We start from the raw sequence: 21,111 nt of genomic DNA, 5'->3' as shown, positions 1-21,111 counted from the left end.
GGGGGCCATGTTGAAAAGGTGATCCTGAGGCAACTCAAGGCTGAGTGGGTAAGAGCTGTGCTTGGTGAGTGACGTCTGCAGAGGGTGAGGGAATCGTGTGTTTGCCATTGCTGTCACCTCTGGTTTACTGACTCCCTGCCTAGACTGTAAATTCTTGGAGAGCCAGGCCCCTGTGTTAGTCACCATCCGAGTGTCTCCAGCACTTGGTTCAACACCTAGTGCCTCAGCTTCTCAATAAACATGTGCTGAAATGAAATGAGGGCAATGAAGAAAGTCATGGTGGAGTTGGAGCTGTGCTTGGGGAGGGACAGGAAATGACATGAAGGAAGGTTCTGGGATCAGCAGGAAGAGGCCTCAGGAGAAAGAGGAGGCCCTTCTCAGGGTAGAGTAGGAACCAAGAATTGCTACTCTGGAAGGAGTTAGTGGTCCAGAGGCAGAGGTTTAGCCAAAATCAGTAAGGCCATGATCTGATGAAGGAAATGGAAATACAGTTTAAAGGAACAAAAAGGACAATAGAAAATTTAGTTCTAGGAGACATCAGCTTTTAGAATGTTTTCCTCCTCTAGAATTTAAGAATAGAGGATAACTAGGCAGCTTGTGTAATTTTAAAACAGCAATATAGTGACATCTCAGGAAATTATTGTAAACTGGAAGTTCAAAACAATAATAAAAGTAGGAAATAGACTTCATAAAGAAACCTGTCATGGCTGAAAAATTGTGCTGAACACTGGAATTTGACACAACATTGTAAAATGATTATAAATCAATAAAAAATGTTAAAAAAAAAAGAAACCTATCATTTCTAGTATTCCTACTTAAAATTTGTTTTTGTCCAATTTCTTTGAGAAGCTATAACTGCATTCAGTATCTGATCATGTATAAAAAAATGCAATTATAAGAATAGATGGAGAGTTTGATTTTTTTCAGCCTGATTCATTCTGGAATTCTTGTCTGCCCCGCGTCATTCTTGTTCTCTGTGTGTGTTGGAAGCACATTACTGTGCCACACAGCAAATTATAGTATGAGTCCTATTGAGGTCTGAGTAAGTACTCCTTTGAAAATTGAACTGACTTCCAGGGACTTGATGCTTGGTGGGCCATCAGATAAACCTGCAAACGTCTTGCATGTATATTTTTTCACTCTCGGGGATTGGGTGGATTACTTCTTTTTTCTCTACCTGCAATGCATTAGTAATTTCCTGATTTTAATGATTTGTTGACTTTGTTTTTTTTGATTTGTTGACTTTGAATGTTTATTATTGCAGCTTGATTGCTCTGCCCTGCCTCATACCAGGAAGCCCTGTCATTCCTCATATTATTACTACTACTCAGTTTATTACCTTTAGCTAGAGATAACTTAAGAGAGAAGTGGGAAGAACCTTTCTGGATAAAGGGAAGGAAAAAGAAAGGTACAAAGAAGCCACAGGCTAGGAGGCCTTTAGGTTATGAATATAATCTTTAATGCTGCTGGTTCCTGTGGGAGCCATCGTAAACTGACTGTTCTACTGGCTTTCCGGGTTGTGGTGGGGTAAAGTACAAGTTATGACAAAAATAATACTTCTTATCTAGATGTAAATTTATTCAGAAAACATTATTATGATTAATTTTCTTTCCCAATTTAGGATGTCCAGATACTCTCCATCTTTGGAGGAATTGACACACACACTCCCCTTTCCGTTTTCTTTTTGTAAATTTTGTCTCTTATGACTATGTTATCAGTTTGGACTCATTGTTGCAAGTAATAGAATCCCCGTTTAACTGGCTTTAAAAAATATTCTTTAACGTTACTAAAAAAGTACAAAGGCTTTAGCACAGTGGGATTCAAGACTCAGCCCTGCCAGGTGGTGGTTTCCTTTCACCCACTGGCTCTGCTTTCTGCTGAGTTGGTTTTGGCTTCATTCTCAGCCGTGGGTCCTTTCCTCATGGAGACAAGATGGCTACAGCTGCTCCGGCCTCTACTTCCTCTTGAATATGGGTCCAGTCCAGGGGAGAGTGTGGACTCTGATTACAGAAGTCTCCACAAAGGCCTTCTTATGTCTTGTGGGCTCCAACTGGATGATATGCCCACCCCTAAACCAAATCACTGTGGCCAGACAATGTGTCGTGCTGATTGCCTTGGGCCTGGAAGGCATGGATAGATTATAGGGAATGAGTAGGGCCCCAGAACTAAAATTGGTGCTGTTACTGGAAGTACAGAAATAGTTGCTGGAGAAGAAAGCAAAACATGTTGAGAAAATTCTACTTGAAGCGTTGGTGATGTTGTGACATTGTATGACACGAATTTGGGTAACACTGTGCTGAATTTTCTCAGGGAGCCAGAGAAGTCCTGAAGTGGGGCTGGGGATGAGGGAGAGAAGATGGGATATAAATAAAAAATGAGAAGAAAAAGATCCCAGGGTGGTGGGCAGATCCAGTTACCTGAGCGAGGAATCTGGCTGATGGGCTTCTGACCTGCTGGCCCCTCTTTTCTCAGAGGAGCTGACACTTGGAAATGTCCCTCACTGGGGGCAGGGATTTGGTGAGTGGTGCATAACTGAGGTTGGGTTTTGACAAATCAAGGGACAAAATACTTTCTTCTGGCCCTAGAATGAGTAGTTTGGAATGTTCCTAGAGAAGCACACAGCATGTCCTCCAAGTGAAGTACCTTAAAATTAGAGACGTGAAAATCCAAATTAATAGACTAGAGTTTGAATCTGACAACCCTAGTGTTTATAGTAATTCAAATTGTTTGCCAAATTTAAAAATTAAATTTCGCATAAAAATATGGATTTCTGACTTACCTTTAAAAATCAGAAGATCAGGCAGCTTTGGGCCTGATTCCTCTTGGCAACAGTCCATTGATGCTCAGCAGTGGCTTCCCCTTTGAGAGCCTCAGCCTGGCATTGTGGACACATCAGAAAAGGGGTAAAGGTGGGGAATCAGATATCCTCCTTCCTCATCTAGGACTTCAGGTACTGGGTCGAATTTTCATGGGCTGTGGAACAGAAGTGTTGCTGAGCCTGGGGCCATGGCCAGCAGGTCCTGAGAAGAGCTAATCCCCGTTTCATGGATTGTAATGTCCTCAGTTGACAAATTAGATATATTCATTTATTGAATTTGAGAGAGCTTGAGGCTTCAGGAATGTACTGGGGACAGAGGCCTCCCCTCCGTTTCATACCTCCAAGTGGTTCTAATCATGGTCTTCTATGACGTAAGCGTCTATGACTCTTGACTTAAGCTTTGACCAACAAAGTCTACTTTGTCTTATTTATGTATTCATGTACCTAACCTTGGCTTAGCTAAAAAAGGAGCAGAGGTTTCCCTGCCTCTTGGACAGGCTGCAGTGGACGAGCCGTGTCTGTACCACTGAGTCATGGCGGGCCCACTCACCCGGGTGGAGTTGAGGGTGCGGGGTGGGAGGTGAGCTGTACACTTTGTCCCTCTCTGCCCAGGCCACCCTTTATCACCTCTGCACTTGCTACGATTTTAAGTCTTCGGGTTTCAAAACTGAGTCGGCACCTGTTTGGTGTTAGTCAGGGATAATGGGGAAAACGCTGGAGAAAGGGCCTTGTGAGAGGAAACCAGTTTTTTTTTTTTTTTTAACATGCTGATTTAACCATTCAGTGACCAACTCTTACTCATCACACCATTCATTCAATTGCACAAGTCAAGTAACATTTGAACCTCAGTGCTTGAGTGACCAAATCCCATACACAAAGTAGTGAAGGTCAGAGCTGTGGTTCCAGCAGCTTCCAATTCCAGACAGTATCTGTCCTTGGGAGTGTTGTTTTTTCCAAGTCCTTCTGTATAATTTATTTTGCCTGAGTCCATTTTTGAACTCAGAATACTTATTAACTCACCACTGGCTTTTACACTGGTATTCTGGTTGGGGTCATGCCCCACTCTAACTTACACTTTGCTTTAAGGAAGAAAGAGAGTTTTGCCACAACATGAATCCTTCACATGCTAAATGCTTTTCCAAGAACTTCCGTTTTCTTACAAAAGTCTTTGGTCTCTGTCTCTTTCTCTCGTTCTTGTTTTCTCTTAAACGCATGTTTGCACGTGCTTGTGTGTACGTGTGGTTGATAGGGGATATGAATATCTGCTTTTTGCAAAATGAACTATGCAGCTCCCTGTTGTGAAATATGATTGAAAAGGGAGATGCTGAGAATATTACAGATAGGTGAAAATATTGTCCAGGTTTTCTTTAAACTAGAAAGAAAACTCTTCAATTAATTCATTTTTCTTTGCTGTTTATTGTTTCATATAGTGACTTATTTCAGTGACCCTGTGACTTTCTCATAATGGAGAGGTGAATACAGGATGAAACAGGAAAAGAGGAAGGCTGTGCTGGGAGCTCGGAGGAGGGTTTCTGAGGGAGGGAAGGAGGAGACAGGACACCAGCAGAACTGCCGTTCACCAGAGATACTGAAATGCTCTGAAACCTCAGATCCCTGTCACTTCTCCAGAGAAACACTATCAAGGCTTTTACCATAAAAGTCAAGTAGGAAAGAAATACCCCTTTCCTGCTGTTCTTTAAAGCAACTTCATTTTGACTGTGATGGCCCATCCTGCCTGAGTACTGTCTAGTGTTAGGCACCTAGAATCTGCCTCTCAGCCTCTGTTGTCCTGAGGTCTGAAGCAGGGCCAAGGCTTAGAGGAAGCTGTTTGGTCCTGGGTCCCCTGTCCTCAGAGGCTGCCTGGGACAAACCCACAGGTGCGGCCCGTGGCTCCCTCCAGTGGAGGTTCGGCTGCATGTTGTCTGTCCCTCCTCTCTGCCTCCCCTGGGGCAGCTGTCTTCTTTGCTGACATTCACAGGTTCCCCTTCCTTTCCATCAGGATACTCTTCCCTTCTCTCTGTCTTCCTCAGCTGGTGGCTTCTCAGAGACGCCCTCCTCCTGCCGCCCCCCTCCCAGGACACCCAGCCCAGGTGAGCCCTGAGAAGGTTGTGCTTCTGCCCAGAGACTCAGGGGACCACAGATTCCAAGCTGGTTTCACCTTCTGTGCTGTCAGAATCCCTAAGACAAAAGTTAGTTACTACTTTAATTGAGGGGGGAAGAATAAAACAATTTTATATTTCAATAAATTATTCTGCCACAATAATACTATTTTGACTGTTCATAATTGAAGTATTAAAAAAAAATTTCCCCAAGCCTCTAGAGGGACTTTTCTTCTGTTCAAACCTTATTCTTTTGTTATCTTTATTATTTTATTTATTATTTTTACTATCTGAGTTTAAAAATTAAAATTTTTTATATTATGAATTATTTAAAACAACACAACTGGTAGTCATCATCTTATTGCTTAGTTTGAGCAGATGCTAAATATTTACCATAATTGCTCCAAATCTATCTTTATTTAATTATTTTATTTTGGCAGAGGGGGAGGTAAATTAGGTTTACTTATTTTTGGAGTAGGTACTGGTTATCAAACACAGGACCTTGTGCATGCTAAGCATGCGCTCTACCACTTGAACTATACCCTCCCCCTGCTCCAAATCTATCTTTGAAAAAAAAGGAACAGATCCAGTTCTAGCCCCAAGCTGTGCCCCTTACCTCCCTCTCCGTAGATAACCGCTGTCGGAATTTGTTGTGTCATTTCCACGTGTTTTAAAGTTTTACTTCATATGTACAACAGCATAAACAACAGAATATTTTGTGTTTTTATAATTTACAATAATTGGTATACTGTATGTTTCTTTTTGCAGTTTGCTTTTTCCATGTAACTATATTTTGGAGAAAACAGATAGATGCAGTTTTTTTAATCAACTGATGTATAAATATTCTGTTGTTTAAACAATGTATTTGTCCATTAGCCTACTAAAGAAAACAGGCACTTACCCTTAACATATAAATATGGTTGGAATAATGGAATGATTAACACTTTGAGAGTTTATTAGTCACTCACACTTAGGTGTGAATTAGTCATTGATCCTTTCTTTAAAACTACCTATGATGCTTGCTGTGAGAGAATAGGGATGTTAATTGAACTGTGAGTAGAATTTAAGAGCTTGGGCACTAGAAACAGATTTAATTTTGAATCTTTTATTTTGTCTGCTTTCCTTGGGCAGGTTACCTAATTTCTGTGGGCCTCTAATTTATATTTTATTTTATTTTATTTTTTAAACATTTTTCTTTGTTGAGTTATAGTCATTCTACAATGTTGTGTCAAATTCCAGTGTAGAGCACAATCTTTCAGCTATACATGAACATACAGACATTCATTGTCACGTTGTTTTCACTGTGAGCTACCACAAGATCCTGCATATACTTCCCTGTGCTATACAGTATAATCTTGTTTATCTAGTCTACATATGCCTGTCAGTATCTACAAATTTTGAACTCCCAGTCTATCCCTTCCCGCCCCCTCCCCCTAATTTACATTTTAAAGGAGGATGCTTGTTCCATTAGTAGAACAGATAAATGGTGAGCTCCTGTGTGTGAGGAGGATAGCATAGTTCCAGGCCTGCTGAAAGTCCTCTGTAAATATTTGCCATTATTGTTTACAATGGCAGAGAAGGGGGAGTAAGGGAGGAAGGGAATTGTGAAGGATGGGCTGGGGTAAGGGTCCCTGGAGAACTCAGAATCTCCAGTGACCCTGGCTAGGACCACAGAGGGAGGGAGGAAAGAATAGCCAGGAAGCCAAGAGGTAACAGTGAAGAGAGCTTTGGTCCCTTGCAGTTGGGGCTTTTGAGACTGGTAGAAAGGCGTCAAAGTCTTGTTGGTCTCAGGGCTGTTCCTAATGCCTTTTTTAACTCTGAAACTGTCCTAAGGGTTTTGGATTCTGCCAGTCATAAAGGGCTACTTAGACTAATTTTGGTATAGCTTTTAAAGGTTCAAGGAAGTTAGAAATTTAAGGGAGGATAAAAGATCAGATCCAATTTCATCTAAATTAAGAAGTTCATTTTTAGAATATACTTCCTTAACTTTCTGAATTTATATTGGGTTGGGTCCAGGTACGCTTGAGGATTGGGAGAGGGAAAAAAGGCTTTAATTGGCAAAAACAGGTTTTACTTAGAATTATATGGGCTAAAAAAAAAAAAAAAAAAGCCGAGAGGGAAAGCAGGGTTGGCATTACTGAAGATGTATAGGACACGTGTCAAAATCTATGAGAAGGTAAATTGGTCTAGAGAATTCAGCATAACCTGCCCTGTTGGTGGGTCTCTGGTCAGTGATCCTGGCCACCTCTGGGCTGCATCTTTCAGACCTGACTTTGGAAAACTGTGCTTTCTGAGCCATCTCAGGCGTCCAGGTATGTATGCTTCAATGCCAGGTGTTTGTGTACCAGTTAGTGATGTGTTCTCATTTCAAAAACTGCATAGTAACTTCTAGTAACTGTGTGTTGTAGAGTGTTTCAGAACTGACAGGTTATGTGCCTGATAAATATGAGTTGATCTAGCTAGAATTTTTCCCTCAAAACCTTCCAAAGAATTTTACAGAGGCCAATTTCTTTAAAATGCAAATTCTTATTTCATAGGTATATAATGTATGTTATATATATTATGTAAAGCATTGTATGATTATTATACAAGTACATATTTGTATGTTTTTAAGGTTTGCTATCAGATTGTACTTGGGAGACTACAGAGCATACTGACCTAGAGGCAGGAATGAGAGAGTCAGGTTCTGCCACAGCTCAGCCATGAGCCTGTGAGAGTTATTCACTGTGACCTTAAAAAAGTTACTCAATCCTTTGAAGCATCCTCTTCTCAATTACAAAATGAGGACAGTACCTACCTCATGGAGTGGTGGGGAGTAAGTGAGAATGGACACAAAGCACTTAGGACAGTGCATTAATCATCTCGGTGTGGGACTAGTAAGAAAAATAAATATTATGTTACTAGTTATCGGGTCACTGGCCTTTTCTGCTAAAATGTTAATATACTATTTTGAAATTTTAATTTTCTTCCATAAAGTTTTAAAAAGTAATTGCTTTTTTTTTGTAGCAGAAACTTTTTGTTTCACTGAAAAACGTGATAGTAGGTAGTTTATTTGGAGGATCAAACCAGAACAATCTTTTATACATCAAATCAAACAACTATTTTCTCAGCCAATAGTATATGTTGCTCCCAATAAGTTCATTGTGCTACATAAAAATGCTTGTTAAGGCATACCATGTACTGTACTTAGTTTTTGAAGAATCCTAACATTATTATAAATTTGCAAAAACTTAGAAAAATATCGATACTATATTTTTATGCATGAGCCTACACTTAGAAAAGAGGCAATATGTTTTTCATTAACCACTCTACTGCTAAGTCTTCATGCCTTTGTGGAAAGCTATAAATTATTTTACTATTTTAATCAGAGTATATTGCTCTGTAAGGAAATATAGGTGATCTTACTTAAAATTGTGACATTTAGGTACTGTATATGTTATTCTTACCACAGTCTATCAGTGTATAATGTATACCTTCAGACCACTAGTATTTATTTTGGTTTCCAATGTTTTACCACAACTACCTCTGTTATTTTTCAGTTATTTTTGGTTTTGATAGGCTTATAGTCTAAAAAAAAATAAAAAAGTATATAATGAAAAATAAGCCTCTTTCCCACTCTGCCTCCAATCCCCCATTTTCCCTAGAGAGGCAATTGCTGTTACCTTTCCTGTGTCCTTCTGGAAATGCTCTTATAAACGTACAACTGATATAGCTCCTCTTCCTCCAACCATACTAATTTTTCTGCACCTTGCTTTGCTCTTTTAAGAATACACCTTAAAGATTGTTCTGTATTTTCCTGTTTGTTTCACTTGAATATCAAAGGACTTGAAACAACTTCTTTATACTTATAATATCATTTGGGTAAATTGCTTTTTCAGTAAGTTTGTGTGCTGGTTTTGCCTAGTTGTGGGGGAATAAAAATATTTTATGTAATTAACAAATGATATAAATTTGAAGGCTTAAGTAAAGAATAGAACCCTGGATATATTTATCATCTCAAATGCAAGGTCAACACAAGAACTGTGAATTTGCAGCCTTTCTGTGGAATGCAGATGCTAAAATTGGACCACTATTTTTAAAACTTGAGGCAAGGAATAGAAACCATTTTGAATATTGAATAGGATGTCCAAAACCACAGAATCAAAACCAGCATGATAGAGTTAGCACTTTGCAGACTGGGGAATTATCTTTAGAAGTCCTAAAAGGACTTGTTTAATCTCTTTCAACACAAAATAAGTATGCCTTTAAATAGTTTTAACTACAGTAAAACATTCTAAAAGTGAAAATTCAATAAAGTGTGAATACGTATTTAATGCTAACATGTAAGAAACTGCATCTGGGGATTAAGAAGTTCATTTACCACCTTTTTCCTACTCCACTGACTTGAACTCTTTAGATATTTTTAAAACAGTGTACAATTAAATAGTGGGCAATGGTGTGTGTGTGTGTATTTAAAACCAAAAGATTTAATTACACATTTAATTAGAATCAGGCCCCAAAATAACTGTAAGACGTAGAAAGCTGTCATTTTGCAACCTACTAAATGGGAGAAAATATTTGCAAATATGACCAATAAGTGGTTAATATCCAACATACATAAACAGCTCATACAACTCAACATAAAAAAAGATACAATTAAATAATAGGTAGAAGAACTGAATAGACATTTTTCCAAAGGGGAAATGCAGATGACCAACAGGCAAATGAAAAGATGCTCAACATCGCTAATTATCAGGAAAATGTAAATCAAAACCATGTGAGATATCTCCTCACACCTGTCAGAATGGCCATCATCAAAAAGAACACAAATAACAGATATTGGCGAGGATGTGGAGAAAAGGGAACCCTCATGCACTGTTGGTGGGAATGTAAATTGGTGCAGCCACTGTAGAAAACAGTATGGAGGTTTCTCAAAAAACTGAAAACAGAACTACCATATGACCCAGCAATTCTACTCCTGGGTATATACCAAAACAAACAAACAAACAAACAAACCCAAAACACGAATTCAAAAAGATACGTGTACCCGAACATTCATAATAGTGATATTTCCAATAGCCAAGATATGGAAACAACTTGAGTGTCCATCAACAGATGAATGGATAAGAAGATAGGGTGTATTTTTACAATGAAATACTGCTTAACCATAAAAAAAATGAATTTTGAGATTTGCAGCAACATGGATGGACTTGGAGGGCATTATGCTAAGTGAAATAAATCAGGCAGAGAAAGACACTATGATAAAGTTACATGTGGAACCTAAAAAAAATACAAACTAGTGAATGTAACAAAAAAGAAGCAGACTCAGATATAGAGAAGAAACTAGTGGTTACCAGTGGGGAAAGGGAAGGGGAGGGACAATATGGGGGTAGGGGATTGTGAGGTACAAATTATTAGGTATAAAATAAGCTACAAGGATATATTGTACAATACAGGAAACACAGCCAATATTTTATAATTATAAATGGAATATAACCTTTAAAAATTGTGAATCACTATATTGTACACCCGCAACTTATATAATATTGTACAGCAACTATACTTCAATTAAAAAAATCTGTCATTTTGAAAGAACAAAAATCTTAAACAAGTTGATATACAGATCACAAATGAACTGTACTCTTAGAGGGCTTCATGTGATTTGATTTTTAAATGATCAGTGAAAATTTTTAATGAATTATTTCAAAAATTATGTGCTTCCCTGAAAAACTAGAAATGTTCAGGGATGACGTTGAACCTCTTATATAAATACAAGTGTGTAAAAAGAGAGAATTTCCTATTTAGCTTCAGTTCTTGTTATCTTATAAAACACTCATTTTCACTTACTTTCTGAAATATGTATTAACTCTAATGTAATTAGGTGTGTATCATCTTTAGCTTTACGTTGAATAGCTGAAGCACAAAGTCATTTTAAAAGTAAGAATTGCCCTGTTGCATATCAGAAGCCCTAGAAGTGTAAATAATTCCACCTAGAAATATTTATCTACAGAAATAAACATGGATAAGCATAGTTTTATCTATGCAGAAGTTCACTGTAGCACTCGTTTATAATGCAAAACTGGAAGCAATGCAAGTACCCATGAAACAAAGAGTTTACCAGATAAATTATGACATAGGACTACGTGGCCAGTAAATATTATGCTAATATATACAATGTATTAGTACAAAAAAATTACAACATACTCATATTTTCACACCCTCCCCCCCTCAAAAAAAAGGTACAGGTGCATTTGAAAAGCAGATCAGAAAGATGTAGACAACAAAACAATACTAGTTACGTTTCTGGGTAGTAGGATTGTGGATAATTAAAATTTCTGATTTGGGCATTACCAGTAAGTTACCACTTATTTTCTACAGTGAATACCACATGCTTGCTTTTCTTACAACCCAGCTTTACATCATTTTTTTTTTTTCTCTTTCGTTTGTCTCACGTGCTCATTGTAAGAAGGGCTCCACAGATCTTGGAGAGTCCTTGCACCGGGAGAGAGAAAGGAGGTAGCAGTGGTCAAATATTGTGAACGTTCAAGCCACGAGCTCCATCAGGCTCTAACTTACTTTATTCTTTTTATGGACATTATTCATATCCTAAAATTTTACTTTCTGACCACATCCTTCATAGACTGTTCTCAACTTTGAAATGCTTATTTTTCTGAAATAGTGGGGTCAAGTGTATATGAAAATTATACAAACCATTGAGAAATGCCCATGTCCTAGATAAGCACAGGGTGTATAAAAAACCAGTATTTCTTCCCCTTCCTGAGTCTCAGTTATGCCCTAGGCTGCGAAAGAGTGTTAGCAGGGGCTCTGTTCCTATTTTTTCCTTGTCAGCCGGGCCACTCAGGTGACTTCTAGATATTTTACTGCCTGGTTAAAGGTTTCCCAGGGGCTAATGTTCTTTTTCTAACATTGGTTTTTCTAGGTATAAAGACCTGAAGGTAGTCTTTGCTATTCAGAGATGGAGAACAGTACCACTACGATCTCTCGGGAGGAGCTGGAAGAACTCCAAGAAGCATTTAATAAAATAGGTAGGCTTGAGAAAAACTGAGTACAATGTTAACTATTCTGCTCCAGATCAGCCTTCCAGGAGTGGAACAATACCTTTTATTGCTTCTACTACCATCCATTAATCCCTAAATTTATTCCTTTTTTTTTTTTTCATCTGGGTTTCACTGGATTCTTTCTTTCTTTCTGAAAGATAATCTAAGACTGGTTTGAATTTCTAGGAGAATTGGACTTTGAATTCTTTGACCATTTCTTTGCAGAGGATAATCCAGGTTAATGAATGACAGAGTAACTGAATATGCTTAACAAGATCTCATTACAGAGAAAAAATAAAGAAACACTTCCGTGTCTCTAAACTGAACTCTGGCCTTCATGTGTTTGTCACAAATATGAACATTTTGCCTTCGTGCAGAATGTTTTTAACTCTCGATATTATTTTTAAAAGCCGTATATCTTATTTTTCTCCTCCCTCATGCATAATTTAAAAAGTCTTAATGTTGTTTTTAAAGGCCGTATGTCTTAGATTTCTTTTTTCAGTTTTACAGCCATTCCATGCTTTGCCTTTATGACATCATTTGGACAGCTTTGACTTTTTCTTCTAAAAAATTCCCTCCCCCTCTATTGGATCGCAGTTCTGCATTTTGCTCTTAGGAGACCTGTGGCAAACAAAGAGAATATAAAGACCATGTTTTCCTCTAGTCTGCACATGCGTGCAGGTGAAAGGTGACCCCGGTGAAAGGTGAGCCCAGTGAGTGAACATTGAGATGGTGACACCACCCCCTTCCCCTTCCTGAGCAGGCTCTTTCCCAGGGCATCAGAGCACCCCGTGAAAACAGAGTCAGGTGGTAGACAGGGAGTGTGCACTGATGGAATGGCTGGTAGCTCATGACTTCCAAACCATTGCTATGAAATAAAGTGAATTCTATCGATCTCTGGGCCTGTCCACTTCTCCCTGCACAGCCATTTGCAGACTAACTCAAATCTCCAGAATATTGTCTGCGTGGTGGCCACACTAGGCTCATAATGAATGCCCTGATCGTGGTCTTTGTTTTGTGGGTGGTGCATTTATCAGCAGAGCATTGTGTGAATATGGTATGACTTCTAAAAAGTTACTGTTAAAAGACACGTTTTAGGTATTACCTACATTGTGCAGTCTTTTCAAGACAAAAATTGGGCAACTATTGGAATGTTCTGCTCAATTCGAGCATTGAAACAGAGGAAGTAATTTTTTGTTTTTATAGGTGCAGTTTGGTAGCTTGAATAAAAGTGCTATCTAGGTCTTAATAAAATGAGTGAATTAGCAGTGTGTTTTCTTTAACACGCCAGCTTTACTCTTGATGACTCGTGGACATACAGTCTTGCAGTATTTATTTAGTGATATTTTGAATAAATAATTCATTGGTGGAACAGTTCTGGCAGCAGGATAATTGCTCTGTGTGAGGGAAGTGCTAACACTAGCAGAATATATACTTCCTTGCTTTATACGGTAAACTGCTACTCATAAATTTAGTACTCCTCTGCTAATTTGTACCAAACAGCTTTTCTCAGAGGCAGAGGGACATGCGCATCCAACCTTGCTAGGTGGGATATTTTGGGGTATCTATGGAGAAGTGAGAGTTTAAAATATTTGTCTTTTTTTAAAAAATTGTAGTAAAATATACATAACATAAAATTTACCATTTTAACCATTTGTAAGTGTATTGGTCAGTGCATTAAGTACATTCACATTGTTATGCAGCTATGACCACCATCTGTTTCCAGAAATTTTTTATCTTCCCAAACTGAAACTATACTCAATAAAGACTATTAAGGACTAACTCCCCAGCCATCTGCCCCCACCCCTGCCCGATGGGGCTGCCATCATTCTACTTTCTGTCTCTATGAATTTGGCTCCTCTAGGTACCTCATATAAGTGGCATAATACAATATTTGTTTTTCTGTGACTGACTTATTTCACTTAGTATAATGTCTTCAGGGTTCATCCATATTGTAACATGTGTCAGAATTTCCTTCCTTTTTAAGACTGACTAATGTTCCATTGTCTCTACCACATTTTGTTTATCCAGTCATCTGTTGATGGGCTTCTGAGTTGTTTCTGTGTTTTGGTGTTGTGAGCAATGTTGCTGTAAACATCTGTTCAAGTCTCCCTTTTCAGTTATTTTGGGTATACAGTCAAAAGTGAAATTGCTAGATCATGTAATTCTATGTTTAATTTTTCTAGGAACTACCAGTTTTCAATAGTGAACACATCATTTTATACTCCTACCAGGAAGCACAAGCGTTTCAATTTCTTCAAATCCATGCCAACACTTGTTGTTTTCCATTTTTGTTTGTTTTTAAAATAGTCATCCTCATGAGTATGAAATGGTATCTCATTGTAGTTTTGATTTGCATTTCCCTAATGATTAGTGACGTTGAGTGTCTTTTCATGCGCTTATTGGCTCTTTATATATCTTTGGAGAAATGTCTATTCAAGTCTTTTGCCCACTTTTAAATCAGGTTGCTTGTTTTCTTGTTGTTGAGTTGTAGGAAAGTTTCGTTTCTTTTTAAACTGTTATGTTTATGGCTATTTAACCTAAGCTGTGATTTCCTTATCTTTAAAATTAGAATAATATTATTAACTACTTCAAAGTTGTAAGGATTTCATGAGTTGAGTCAAGTTCTTAAATCACTTGGCATAGAATATGTGCTCATTAAGTCGTATCTATTATTTCTTATCATTTCACACTCAAACCACAGAGGTTGTCAAGATGGGGCTGGGATTTAAGCATGCAGGTCTGTCCATCTTCAGAGCTCTAACTCTTAATATTAGTTTAGCATCATGGTTAGCAGGTAAGAAACTTTGTCTTGACCTTGTTTAATTTTTAATACTCCCCACCACAGTGCTATGATAAAAGTAAGCCTATCTAGTCTGTTTGTCCACTTAAGAATTATAGGAAACAATTTTGAACTGGTAATGTACTAAATAATAAGACTTTACTCTAAATTCAAAGAAAGCAATTATTGCAATATCAAGGAATTTTCCTTCCCAGCTGACTTTTGAGAGTATAGTACTATTTTGGTTCTTGATTTAGACATTTTTCATCATTCCAAACAGGATTAATTCTAAAACTTGTGCATGAGACTCTGAAAGAAAACTTTCTGTCTTAACATTAATTCAGTTATGAGATGACAGCTCTTTTACTGAGAGGAAAAAGAATATAGGAAACAAAGCAACTATTACCAGATGAGCAAAGAGAGGCTATATAAGGTGGGTCCAGGCAACTAACCAAACAGTCCAAAGCCCTGTTGCCAATTCTGGCTAGAAGTGTCTTGTGTTGCCTTTTTTCTGTGTAAAGAATTGATATTCAGTCTCTACGGAAAACCCAGGTAAGGGCATCTCAGTGATGATGTGAAAATGCCTGGAAACCCTTTTCCAAGAGTCCAAATGTGCGTGTGAAATTATTTCTCGAACACTTAATCTCCAAATGACATCAAACGTGATTCAGCCTACATAATGATATCATAAATACGTAATGAAGACGTAATGAAGATGCAATGAATTATTGACAAATGAAACAGAACTGCCACCAGGTGAAATATAGACGAGAAGTGCCTTATGTGTATTTTGCATGTTGCACAAAGTTTATATGGAACGTGGGGCCAGCAGATCCTTTTTGTAAATTCTATGAAGAAGTCAAAGACTGGGTGGGCGCTCCCTCATGACTGTTGCTGCTGTATTTCTTCTCGATGTCTGAGACCTCCCCAGGCTTAATTCTTTGAAACTTAGTTTTGTGTTAAACCTGAGTTTTTCATCTGTCAGCACAATGTCCTTGTTATACACTTAAAATACATATGGTAGCCCTAAATCTCTGGGGGTAAAGTTCATTAAATAAGAAGTTTTTGATAAAGTGTATAGCATACCTTGTACACTTCAGGTGCAGGAGAAAAGACTATTGCCACTTGTGAAACCAACCTGAAAGGTTCTGCCTGCCTGTGAATCTCCCAAATGGCCTTCTGAGTGCACCTCTCCAACGGAGTTCAAGTGATATTTGACAGCTCATAATTTATCTTTACAGATATTGACAACAGTGGGTACGTCAGTGACTATGAACTTCAGGACCTGTTTAAGGAAGCAAGCCTTCCTCTGCCTGGCTACAAGGTGCGCGAGATCGTGGAGAAAATTCTAGCGGTTGCTGACAGTAACAAAGATGGCAAAATCAGTTTTGAAGAGTTTGTGTCAGTAAGTAATCTAAATCCTCTCCTGGCTACTGATTGTTTTGCTTTGTGCAGAATTTTAGTAATGTCATTGCTCTCTTGGGTTAAATCTGGCTTCACAGACTAGAAAAAACAGTGCTTTAAAATGATGATGATGATAATAACAACAATAGCAACAATTTCCACAAATAATTCGGGAAACAAAGGAAAAAATTATTCTCAAGTTGTTGGGATTGAAGTCAGATTTAGATAATAACAGTTCAGGCCCTAATAAAACTACAGTTGAGTTCAGTGCTTATTGATTATCTCTGTATGCAGAGTATTTTCACATCTTAGCACTCTGTCTTGGGAAGTGGAACATTTTTTGTAACTGAAATAGCTAAGGAATGGAAGACATACCTAATAGAAATTGGTTATTTCCTTGTGATGAGTTGAATCCTCAGTTTCAGTAAATGTCACCAGGTGAATTTTGATGCCACCTCTGGTTTCATGATTGAACTATCTCAGGGTTCAGGGAACTGAACAAGATGAAAAATAATATACAACTCCACCAATAAAAGAAAAGTAGATTATAGAACTGAATATTGAGTCTCCTATATTTCACACCTCTCCCGCAAAGAGAGAGGACTTCACCCAGTTGCCATTGCCAGCTGGCGTTGAGCAGGAGCTGTCACTGCTGTCCGTCAACACCACCATGACTACATATGAAAATGAGTAAACTAGTTTATTCACTAATATAATTGAATATATACGAATGGAATATAAATTGCCTGCTTTTGCATTCTTTATTCATTGGGCAAATGTTTGAGCTCCTTTCTTGCCAGGAACTCTGCTGGGCACTGTGAATAATGTGATGAACAGAAAGAGATGTTGCCCCAGCTTTCCTGGAGTTTACAGGTGGTGGGGAAGACAGACTCACACAGAGGGACAACAAATAACTGTGCTAAACACTGTGACAGAGCAAGACGGGTCCTTTGAAAGTCTGTAGTAGGAGGAATTGAACTTGGGTGGCAGGGTGGGGGTAGGGGTGGGGAGGCCAGAGAACTCAGAGATTCAGGGAAACAGAAGACTGTCCCAGAAGTTGTGAAGACTGAGCTGTGATCTGAAGGAAGATGTTAAACAAATAAAAGGGGTGCATGGGGGAAATAGGGAAATGAATAATGTGTAAGGCAGGCAGAGGTGAGAGCACGTGTAGAGGCTGTGTGGCTCTAGGGATGGTTGATCCTCTTAAGCACTTGCAAAAAAAATCAGTGTGGCTGGAGCTGAGTTACTAAGGGTGAGGAATGTGTCTGGAGAAGTGAATCAGGGTCAGGCCATCAAAGTGTTGTTAGTCCCAAGAGCAATAGGAAGCCAGTGATGTGGGAGGAATAGAATATGAAGAAACTTGATCAGATTTGCATTTTTAAAAACTTGCTCTGAAGGGGAAGGGTATAGTTCAGTGGTAGAGCATATACTTATCATGTGCGAGGTCCTGGGTTCAATCCCCAGTACCCCCATTTAAAAAATAAATAAACAAATAAACCTAGTTACCCCCCCCAATAAACAGGTAAATAAATAAAAAGAAACTGCCACTTAAAAATAAATAAGAAGAATTTAAAAAGCAAACCAAAACAAGAACAACTTAATGACATAAACCTGTTAAAACCTATTAAGACCTAATAAAACTCTGTTTGAAAAAAAAACTTACTCTGGCTGCTGTGTGAAGTGACTGAAGTCAGCCTGGCAAGGCTCTGGAGTGACCTGGTGACAAAGTGACCGGCAGAGGGCGTTTCTCTAAGCCTGTTTCATCTGCAAAAGCTGACTTCTTTACTTTAACATGTATACATTTGAGCCATTCAGATGGGAAAATGCCTTCATTGAGGAATTTTAAAGTCTTTATCATGTAGCTAGTTATTCTTTAGTTTTCAAGTATAAAAGATTACGGCACATCTAGAAGAACAATTTCAGTGTGTACAATTTGAGTTTAATTCTAGGTTGAAGTGCAAACATTTGTCCATTTTGTGTTTTAAGATGACGTTAGAGTTATCTCTGTATACAAGCCTCAAATGCAAGAACAACTGATTATTTATTTGGAATGACATCAAAATAAATACCATCTTTTATGTTGCAAGGATTTTAATGGTTATCTAATCAAGAGTCAACTTTACTTCTATTCCATTCCAGCTAATGCAAGAGTTAAAAAGCAAAGACATCAGCAAAACCTTCAGAAAAATAATTAACAAGAGGGAGGGGATTACTGCTATTGGAGGAACTTCATCCATTTCCAGTGAGGGCACCCAGCATTCTTATTCAGGTAACCACTTGCTCCAAATTTAATCTTTCATTCAACAAGTCCTATATCTCATCCAAACTAACATGCCATTTATCGTAATTCACACCATTGTTTTATGTGCCACTGAGATAAGATCAGATTAAATTATAACATGCCATCAGATTTGAAATGCACCTTAATTTCAGAGGTGTCAGAGTGAAAAACCCCAGAATTACTGAAATCAGCGAGTTTTTACTATGTGTCAGGCACAGTGTGCAACAACAGAAAAACAGAAGTCATGTGTATTTCAGCATTGAATGTGTTTAATCATAACCTTTGAATGAATTTTTCATCCTGACTGGTGAAGTGCGTTTACTTCAGACCTGTTTTAGGGGTGGGGGAGAGGTTTATTGCAAGGACTTCCCATCTGGGGGGGAACTGAGATGCCTGATTCATCTTTTATCAAGCCACCAAGTGACTAGCAGAGCACAGCACCTCATTTGCTTGATTGCATAGACTCACTGGATTGTTGCTCAGTGGGAAATCCAGAATCACATTAACTCCTAAGAGGAGATGGCTTGCGCCATGCTCAGCTTGCTTCTCAGGATCAAGATGTCTGAGAACCTTTGGCCAAGTTCCTTTTGTTCATGGTAACATAATTGGAACTCTGCCTTTTAAATTGTTGATAAAAATGTACTGTAACATCTCCCCCTCTTTCTTCCTTTGAATTTATTAATTATCCTCTTGATTCTGTTCCTTTCTAAGTGGATTTTCCCCTAACAATGCACTCACACTTCTCCTACCCATTGTATGTATTTTTTTCCTAACCTTTTCCCACCAGGGAAGCGTAGTGGAAAGGCAATGGTCTATAATAGCCACCTCCATCTTTTGAAAGGTACTTAGTCCTTAACTCTACTTCTGCCTGTCCATTCTAATGAAATGGCTTTTTCATTAAAAAACAAAACTTTTTATTGAGGTATGAAATGCATTTAGCAAAGTGTTATAATCTTTTGTGTACAGCTCAGTGGGTTTTCACACGTGTATACATCATGTAACTACATCCATGCAGCTGCCAACCACATCAACAGACAACATTTCTATCACCTTCAGTGGCTCCCTCATGTCTCTAACTGTAACTGTGCCTCCCCAGAGGTAACTACTTTTCTGATGTCTCGCACCACAGAATTTTTTTTTGCAGATATGAACATTCTTGAGCATAATTTTTAAAATTGAAGTATAGTCGGTTATGTGTCAATTTCTGGTATACAGCATAATGTCCCAGTCATACTTATATATACATATATTTGTTTTCGTATTCTTTTGCATTAAAAGTTATTACAAGATATTGAATATAGTTCCCTGTGCTAATCAGAAATTTTTTAAATCTATTATGTAGTGGCTAACATTTGCAAATCTCAAACTCCCAAATTAATTCCTTGCCACCCTCTTTCCCCCAGTAACCATAAGATTGTTTACTATGTCTACAAGTCTGTTTCTGTTTTGTAGATGAGTTCATTAGTGTCCTCTTTTTTCTTTTTTTTTCTTTCTTTCTTTTTTTTTTTTTTTTCAGATTCCACATATGAATGGTATCATATGGTATTTTTCTTTCTCTTTCTGGCTTACTTCACTTAGAATGATGATCTCCAGGTCTGTCCATGTTGCTGCAAAATGGCATTATTTTATTCTTTTTTTATCAGTGAGTAGTATTCCATTGTGTAAATATACCACAGCTTCTTTTTCACTTGTTTATTGAGGTATAAGATGCACAGAGTAAAGTGCGTCCAGTGCCCTATTCTTAAGTATATGACTTGATTTTTTTTTACATATGAATACACCCATGTTACCATTATTTAGAACCAGATATGGAACAGTTAATGACTTAAAAAAAGAACAGCTTAATTGAGATATAATTGAGGTATCATGAATTCACTCTTTGAAAGTACACAGTTTCGTAGTTTTCAGCGTGTTCACAGAGTTGTACGGTCATCACCACCATCTAATTTTAGAACACTTTCATTACCCCAGAGAAAAACCTGATGCTCATTAGCAATCACTCCTCATTTCTCCCATCCCCCCCACCTCTGACAACCATTTATCTACTATTTGCCTATTCTGGAAATTTTATATGAATGGACTCACAGTCATGGCCTTTCACTTGACAGACTTCCTCACTGGCATTACATTTTCAAGGATCATCCATTTTGTGGCCTATGTCATACTTCATTCTTTTTTATTGATAAGTAATAGTCCGTTCTATGGATAATACCACATTTTGTTTATCCTTTCATCAGCTGATAGACATTTAGGTTGTTTCCTTTTTTGGGCTATTATGAATAATGCTGTATGAACACTCATGTACACATTTTTTGTGTGGACATATGCTTTGAATTCTCTTACGTATTTACCTGGGAGTGGTCTTTTGGTAACTCCATGGTTAATATTTTAAAGAACTGCCAAATTGTTTTCCAAAGTGGCTGCACCATTTCCGTTCCTATGAGCAATGTCTAAAAGTTCTGAGTTCTTCCCATTCTCACCGACACTTGTGGTTGTCCATTTCTTTTATTACAGCTATCCCAGAGGCTGTAAAGTGGTATCTCATTCCTGGTTACTATACCTGGAACATACTCCCTTTCCCTGCCCATCTTCACCTATTAAAAATCTGTCTTTTAAATAGTACCTTTTCTATAAAGCCTTTTTTGATCACCCCAACCAGAAACCTTTCTTCCTTTAAATTCTCTGAAACA

The 21,111-nt window shown here is 38.0% G+C and overlaps 1 protein-coding gene across 4 annotated transcripts in view; it reads left to right on the top strand.

The window, feature by feature from the left end:
* The window catches only part of PLS1 (plastin 1), a 95,476-nt gene that overhangs the window by 40,974 nt on the left and 33,391 nt on the right, over window positions 1-21,111 (top strand). For all 4 annotated transcript variants that reach the window (XM_010952241.3, XM_045514692.2, XM_045514690.2 and 1 more), the window contains 3 exons: window positions 11,837-11,942; window positions 15,978-16,141; window positions 18,280-18,409. In XM_010952241.3, the coding sequence (XP_010950543.1) occupies window positions 11,873-11,942; window positions 15,978-16,141; window positions 18,280-18,409 (364 nt within the window). In that variant the 5' untranslated portion in view covers window positions 11,837-11,872. The remainder of the gene's footprint in view (window positions 1-11,836; window positions 11,943-15,977; window positions 16,142-18,279; window positions 18,410-21,111) is intronic.

The sequence above is a fragment of the Camelus bactrianus genome, chromosome 1 (genome assembly GCF_048773025.1).
Source record: "Camelus bactrianus isolate YW-2024 breed Bactrian camel chromosome 1, ASM4877302v1, whole genome shotgun sequence".
NCBI lineage: Eukaryota > Metazoa > Chordata > Mammalia > Artiodactyla > Camelidae > Camelus > Camelus bactrianus.
Note: the sequence above shows the minus strand (reverse complement) of the source record. Positions and strands in the feature narration are given on the sequence as shown.